The sequence below is a fragment of the Otolemur garnettii genome, unplaced genomic scaffold, assembly GCF_000181295.1.
Source record: "Otolemur garnettii isolate 467f Iridium unplaced genomic scaffold, OtoGar3 scaffold00042, whole genome shotgun sequence".
Taxonomy (NCBI): domain Eukaryota; kingdom Metazoa; phylum Chordata; class Mammalia; order Primates; family Galagidae; genus Otolemur; species Otolemur garnettii.
In genome coordinates this window covers 9,218,710-9,226,594 of record NW_003852437.1, presented here as the reverse complement: position 1 = coordinate 9,226,594, position 7,885 = coordinate 9,218,710, and the positions used below count along the sequence as shown (strand labels likewise).

General features: G+C 36.2%; 1 protein-coding gene across 6 annotated transcripts in view; it reads right to left on the bottom strand.

Annotated features, from left to right (window-relative positions):
• The window catches only part of REPS1 (RALBP1 associated Eps domain containing 1), a 79,283-nt gene that overhangs the window by 5,910 nt on the left and 65,488 nt on the right, over positions 1–7,885 (bottom strand). For 2 of the 6 annotated variants that reach the window (XM_012805462.2, XM_003790282.3), the window contains 7 exons: positions 7,266–7,353; positions 6,470–6,571; positions 5,480–5,552; positions 4,148–4,266; positions 3,263–3,327; positions 1,522–1,707; positions 371–466 (listed from right to left, as the gene is read on the bottom strand). In XM_012805462.2, coding sequence (XP_012660916.1) covers positions 371–466; positions 1,522–1,707; positions 3,263–3,327; positions 4,148–4,266; positions 5,480–5,552; positions 6,470–6,571; positions 7,266–7,353 — 729 coding nt within the window. Of the gene's footprint in view, positions 1–370; positions 467–1,506; positions 1,708–3,262; positions 3,328–4,147; positions 4,267–5,479; positions 5,553–6,469; positions 6,572–7,265; positions 7,354–7,885 lie in introns of all 6 variants that reach the window. The other 4 variants (XM_012805461.2, XM_023513514.1, XM_023513512.1 and 1 more) reach the window with 3 other exon arrangements.

Here is a 7,885-nt window from a genome sequence, read left to right as displayed (position 1 = left end):
GGCTCCGTCTCAAAAAAAAAAAAAAAGAGTACAAAGTATAGTAATAACCATAGGGCGTTAAGTTCTTTTTGTCTATTACACTGAAGACTGCAAAAAAAGAAACTGAATTTGACTTATGAAAAAGTTCTGCTTTATATATGTGAAAGAATGTAGTAACTACTTCAATTTTGGAGACCCTGTAGTGTGTACTTAGATTATAGAACATCACCTTCATTAAATGAATAGAATTTATTCTGAAATAGACTAAATATATAGGTTAAAGGCAGTGTAATGGGTTAGATGATTTCTAGTTGAACTTGTTTCTAAAAATGATCTCATATAACTTTTTATATGTACAAAATTATCAATATAATAAAAGACTTCTGCATACCACATTGGCAGGAGCACTAGTAGCTGTCTTTTCTTCAATTTTACTATCTGTTTTGGCAACTCGAAGAGAACTTGCAGGATCAGAAGCTTTTTCAACCTAGAGGTGAATACATTGTCACAATTAATTATACATAATATATAATTATATATAAATATAGAATATGTAACAAATCAGAGTGAAATGTTAAGAAAATATTTATTCTGACAAAATAAAAAGGAGAAAAAACCTGAAAAACGAACCTTCTCTGCTTCTAAAGAGCAGGTGGGAGGGAAAGTAACAGAGGAGAGGTGAGGGGGGCAGGTGAGGGCGCAGCTGCTGCTCTGCACCTCTGTCCAGGGAAGTGCACCGTGCCCTGTGCACACCCGCACTTGCCCTCAGGCCCACCCCTGACTCCCTGGGTACGGCCCATTCTCCTAGTGGGGATGGGAAAAGATACAAGTTTGGAAAAGGGGCCGGTAGGAAATCCTCCATGTATCAGACCCGCATGAAACCTTGACCTCTATTATGTCAGTCAAATACATATGATTTTTAGATCTGTTTCAGAGGCTTAATAGAAGTTGAAACCATCAGAATAGCAGTTTCAGAATTGCTCTGGGCCTTTGAAGTCCACATTTATGCTCAGGGATTTAAGTCAGGGATTCCTACAGAAGTTCTCACCAGTAGAACTACAATAGAATTTCCTGGAACACTATCTGCAAAGATTACATTTTGACATCCTGTAGTCTTTGAGTCTGCCTCTAACTAAGATAATTTACTGTTATATAAACTGAGTGGAGCCTCTTATCACATGGAAATCTTCACCAATTCACATAATCAGATTGCTTAGCATTAAGCTGAAACCTCCGGAGCAGTGTTTTAGACAGGACCAGGTGGCTGTGTCTGTGTATTCTCACACTATAGAGACCCCTACTCTCCACCTGATTCTAATCCTTGGTAATAAGCACTGTACCGCAACCAAGTGTCAGAGGCCAATGCAAAGTTGAAAAGTGCTGACCTAGGGAATATAATGACTCCTCTAGACGCAGCAGCAGAGATTTTACTCACTGATATCCCCTCTAATAATATCTACTCTGCTGACAGACAGGGTTACAAACAACATGATGTGGAAAGAAACTGCCAGCAGAAAATGAGCCGACCTCTTGAAAACTGACCGGCAAGACCTCTGCGTGTTTCTCGGCTTCATCACCTTGTTCTTCATTTACATTTGATGCAGCAAATACTTCAAATTGGCTAAAATCTGCAAAATTTGGTTGTTCTGGTATCTGCTGAGGTGAGGTACTAGTGTGAGTTATGAGGCCATCAGCATCCACTGGGCGATGCGGAGCGGGACCAGGAGCCTGCAGAATGGTTGAGGAGAGAAGAGCAAACATTATGTGGAGTGTGCATTTCAGAGTCAATCTCTTTTTCTTTGAAAATACACCAAAATGGAGATGTACTACAGTAACAGCTGGCTCTAAATCAATGTTTAAACTTTAAGATGATAAAACCTCTAACAGAAAGATACGTCTCCAATATTTTTAATGCAAAGAAAGTACACAGGAGAAGAGGGGAGAGTCGGGCCCTACCCTAATTCTCTACTCGCACGTATTTTTTTTTTTTTCTGAATTGGGCTGTTGAACAATAGTGTGTTCCTTAAATAAGTTATTTTTTTTAAATGTTTCACTATGTTTCTTAAAAAGCTTATTTTTAAAGCCTGAAAACCACGGCTCTATTTTCCCAACATGGCAAGCACACTTCCTTCCCTTCTACTCCTTTGCCAGACCAATGCTGTTAAAATCTTGAGTCTAAAAATATGTTTATTGAATATCTACTTTGTGCCAGGCGCTATGAATACATACTGAACAAAACAAAACAAAAAAGGCCCAGTGCAGGAGGAGATTAGACATTTTATGACAAAATAGTCTCTTCCCTGTAAAACTTCTCCACCTCCTCAGAGAACTCCACCCTTCTTACTCAGACATGGGAGAAGCTCTAGCCTTTTCCCTACCTCTCCAGTTTCATTCCCCATCATCCACATATGCACTTCAGATACACTGACCTAACTCCTTTTCCTGAAGATTATGCAGGGCTTACCACACATCCCCATGGCTTTTTGGACGCCATACCTTCTGTTTGGAATGCCTTCTCCCCAATACGCACCACTTTATCTTTCAAGTCCCTGATCAAGCCTTACTTCCTTCATTTTACTCACACCTTCTCAGTGTGATCCTTATCTTTACTAGGCACTCAGGCTGCCCCAGGACATTTTATAAATACATCTACTGTAGCACTTCAATTTCGACCAGGAAAGGATGCAGAGGTCATTGACACTTCCTTAACTGATGCAGTAACATCCAGAGAGATGCTGTGAGTCACTGCTAGACCCATGACATTAATGGACATCTACTTCCCATCCATTGTTCTCTCCACTAAACCCTCCTTCGTCAATATACTATTGTTTCACTTGTAAAGTTCTTTCAGGCCGGGCATGGTAACTCATGCCTGTAATCCTAGCACTCTGGGAGGCCCAGGTGGGTGGATCACCTGAGCTCTCAGGTTCGAGAGTAGCCTGACCAAAAGGGAGACTTTGTCTCTACTATAAAAGAAAAACTGAGGCAAGAAGGTCACCCGAACCAAAGAGTTTGAGGTTGCTGTGAGCTATGATGCCATAGCACTCTACTGAAGGCAACAAAGGGAGACTCCACCCCCCGCCTCCCCAAAAAATTCTTTCAAAAAATAACTCAAGATCATTTTTGAAATTCTTAACTTCTAAAATAAGACTTGGCTTCACTGAATTAAATGCTCGTTAAGAATGACCATTAGGTAATTCCTGACCTTCCAAATAATTTGAGACAAGAATACCTAACAAACTGATGACGGGGACATTTTGTAATGAACACTTTGAAGAATTACCTGTGAGGGCTGTGGTCTTGGAGGCACTGCAGGAGGATGGGCAACAACTCCAGCCTGTTGTTGTCCTGAGTGAATATACAAGTCTTCTTTTTAGTAAATATACAATCATTTTGCTAATAGAAGAAACAGGCTGAATGAATGTGACTACATACTAAAGATTTCTAAGAATGTTTGATCAGTATTGGAAGGCAGATACTGTCCGTTTAGTTTATATGTGATCTAAGGGCTAGACCTCCTGACATGCTCCTGTTTTAAAAGTATACATTCTAGGTTTCCTCTCTATATTTCTGACTGCTCTTTGGTTGTCAAACATAAAGACTTCTAAGTTTTCTTTCATTTAACACATCACTCTCCCATTTCTATGTGAAGGATTCTCAAATAGACATCAATCTGTCTCAGCTCAAAAGCCCAATGGCCTGTTGATTACCTTCCCTTTTGCACACTATTCCAAACACATAATGACGAAAACATAGCTCACCTTTTGCCCTGACTTTTCTATTTCAATCAGTATAATAATAATCGTACTTCCAGTTACTCGAACATCAAAACCTTGAAGTTACAACTCTTCTTTCATCAACCAAATTAAGAACTATTAGTTTTCCTTTGATATTACCCTGTATTTCTTTTTAAATTTCCTGTGACATCTTTCAGGTCTCATCTTTATTATCTATACTCAAACACACTTTAAATAGTAACTGAGAAAAAAAAATTCTCTCTCATCTGGTACCTTTTTTTTTTTTTTAAATCTGTTATCTTTTTAATCCAAAAATTTTCTGCAGAAAGTATTTTAAAAATATATATTAAAAGAAACAATAAAATGTTTTATATGTGTTTTGAATTAACTTAAAATCAAATAATATGTTGTAATGGTTCTCTGGCCCTTACCTGTGGTGACGGCAAAGGTTCGATTCATATCTAAAGATGATGATCTAGAGTGCGAGGGCTGTGGCCGTGGAGGGGGTGGTGGTGGTGCGGTGTTATCAGGCGATGTTCCTGAATGAGACCTGCAAAAGTTACTCTGTCACAATTGGTCGTGCTACTTATATTGGAGCTTCTTTTTAGGCATTCAAATTTGGCTAAACAGTAAAGGCTCTTATTAGCAAGATATTTTCTCAAGTAAATATACAAGCATTAAAACAAAGAACTATTAGTAATGTGTCCTAAACAAATGGTTATTCAATGTGACAAATCATTTTTTATAGTTATACATTAAATGAAATTTTTAAAAATTTGAAGAATAAGTTAGTTGTCACATGACTGTAACACAGACTACAAACCTAGTTAATGTTTTCCCAATTGAAAGTAATATTAGTTTGAAAAACTATCTTCAAAAAGAGGAACTCTACTTTCCAAGATGATTACCTTTCGACCTACTGAAATCTGGAGTTTGGTAAACTGAAGTAGAATGAGGCTCTACTATGTGAGGTGGGCATTCCTGTGTCCCCACTGCCACCCCATTTTAGAGGTGACTATACTCAATCTCAACTCACCCCAGAAATTCACTTCTTTGCCACTGTATTCTAAAAAGAGGACACTGGCAATCTCTTTTGCATATAGGACTAAAAAGCAGAATAAACTCCAACATGACTGAAAATGCTAGGAAACACAAAGAATTCCATGGAGAATAGAAGGAAGAGAAACAGGATTCTGACTCTAAACTCTATGTAGATTCTGGATTATTAGTCTCTCTGCATCTTCCAGGCATGTGGCAAGAGAATACTTTTCACATTCAAAAAGTGGAAAGAGAAAGATGCTTCTGCCCTCAGCATAGCTTTTAGTGGATGCTTAAGCCTTTGCAGACAAGTATCCCTTGCCATTCTCCACTCTATCCCACACCTTTCTTGTTTGTGCCTGAAACATTACATATAAGGCAGAACTTTAGGGTAGGTAGGCAACCCACCATGGGGCTCAGGTTCTGGGTGGCATTTTAATATGGAATTCTTTTGGTACTTGCCATGAGGCTATATGTCTATCACTTAACGGACTCTGACAATTTAGCTACAAAAAAGACTATATTAAACTTTACTGTCTGCAGAGGTGTTAGTTGTACTTTTTAGACCTTCCATAAAACACTGTGAAGAAGTTGGAAAGAATCAAAATGATTTGTCTTTTACATAAATCAACTAAAGAATAATTTGCATTTGGTTCTAAATAATTTTTAAACATTAAAATGCAACAAGATACTTTCACATGATTTTCATTAACAGAAATACTGACCTTTGACGAGTTACATTGCTCCCGATCTGTTCTGGGTCAGAAGTAAAAGAGTCTGAACTACTGTAACCATCTGCTGATAAATGGGATATGTCCTATTTAATAATAATCATTTCTTTACTTTTTGCTCTATTTACCCCAAACAAATATAACCGATAATGTTGTTTCAAGTCAGAGATATTTAAAGATTGGCTAAATGGCTAATAGTTCATCATACTGCTATTAACTTAAAAAAATTAAATATCAATTAAACAAATCATAGGCAGCAGACAGAACAATTTATAGCCCAGAAAAAACAACATTTAATGATACAGAAATATTCAAAATAGGTCACTAAATAGTATATATGCTGTCATCCATATCTGTAGTTTTGTATCTACAGGTTGACATCTGAGGATTCAACCAACCTCAGATGGAAAATATTTGAAGAAATAACAGTACAATAAAAAGAATGCAAATAATAAGGTGGCACCTGTGGCTCGGTGAGTAGGGCACCAGCCCCAAAATACTAAGGGTGGTGGGTTCAAACCCAGCCCCGGCCAAACTCCAACAATAACACCAAAAATGCAAATAAACAATATAATCTAAAACTATTTACATGGCTCACGCCTGTAATCCTAGCACTTTAAGAGGCCAAGGTGAATGGACTGCCTGAGCTCACAGGTTTGAGAACAGCCTGAGCCAGAGTGAGACCATGTCTCTATAAACAACTGTAGTCCCAGCTACTCTGGAGCCTGAGGCAAGGTGATTGCTTGAGCCCAAGAGTTTGAGGTTGCTATGAGCTGTGACACCCTGGCACTCTACTGAGGGCTACAAAGTAAGACTCTATCTCAATAAATAAATATCAAAATAAATAAATAAATAAATGAGTTGACTATATTTTACTTTCCTCAGTGAAGGTGGTAGTAAATGTATATACATTTGAATTATTCAGATTCTAATCTCATACTTAATAAACTTCAAATGGAAGATGTAATGTTATCTTTTACTTACCTACAGTATTTCCAGAAGCAAATTTCACTGAAGAATTTATCTTATTTTCTTCCGAAAGGTCAGATGGTTTCACAAGTATTGGGCTAGTGGGATTAGTATGATCTACGAGAGAATTAATAGATAAAAATATAAAGAGTACAAGGTTAAGACTTCATTTAGATATCCAAAGAAGTGACAGGTAAATCCATGAGATATAAAACAAAATAATATTTTTTAATTAAAAAAAAGCCTGTTCATATGGAGCTTTCCCTGCCATAACAGAAAATACTTAAAATGACAAGTTTATTTGCATGTTTACATTGTGTTAATTTTATCTTTACAGCAATTACTTGAACAAAACACCACTCTTACAGGCTGTAAGTTAATTTATGATGCTGACTTATACAGAAAATAAATCTACTTGAGAAACCCTAACTAAAATGTTGTCTAAAATAAGAGGAAATTCTAAGAATTCCAGCAACATATACAGTTTCAAAGCCAAAATTTATGTTAACATATACCTCTTTAAAGTTTGAACATACTTTAAATGTAAATTTGCTATAGTACCATAAAATCCCACAGAGTATTTAGAAACGTTACATTTTCAAATGTCCTTATTTTAAAACTTTGTAATTAAAAAAAATTTCCTTTTAAAAACGGCATTATAAATAAATATACATGAACATATACATATATTTATAGAAAGTACTAAGTTAAAAAATAAGCAATTATAAAAGAAATCTGAACCCAGACAGAATTACTTGTATATTTTAGTTTGATGTTAAATGAAAATATAACCTGGTGACAGCTTTCTTACCACTGCCAGTTCTTTTAAGTTCCATTTCCTGCATGTGGATTTTGCTTGGAGTCATACGAATGGGAACTGGGTGAACAATAGCAGTATCCTAGAGATAAATGGGAGGAAATAAAGAATTGGTATGAAAAATGTCAAGCTAATACCATGACATAATCAAACCTAACAACACTCTAAAAATTGGTGGATAGGCTTCCTCAATTACACTAAGGCAAGCATGAAAATAAACTTTTTAAATTAAAAGCTCTAGAAATATATTAAAAAAAAATCAAGCGCACTCCTCCTTATAATCTGATGTTTCATAAAAAGGACATTTAAAATTGATTATAAAAGTTTACATGCAAAAAGTGCTCCTATGAAAACATAGTTCAAGATAATAGTCAAAATCAAAGTGAGAAGTAATCAGATAAAATTCTGCAAATGTGAACTTTTGGAGTAAAAGAGCACTATTTTGCACTATTTCATGAGACTCCAAAGCCTTATAAGTAACAGACTGAAAATTCATTTTCACTAAACTGTTCAAGAGAATTTAACATTTTCCTTTTTACCTATAAAAACAAAGTGAATGAGATGCCTGTTACTTTACAATATAGTAGCTACAACACATAATTTCTTTTTTTTTT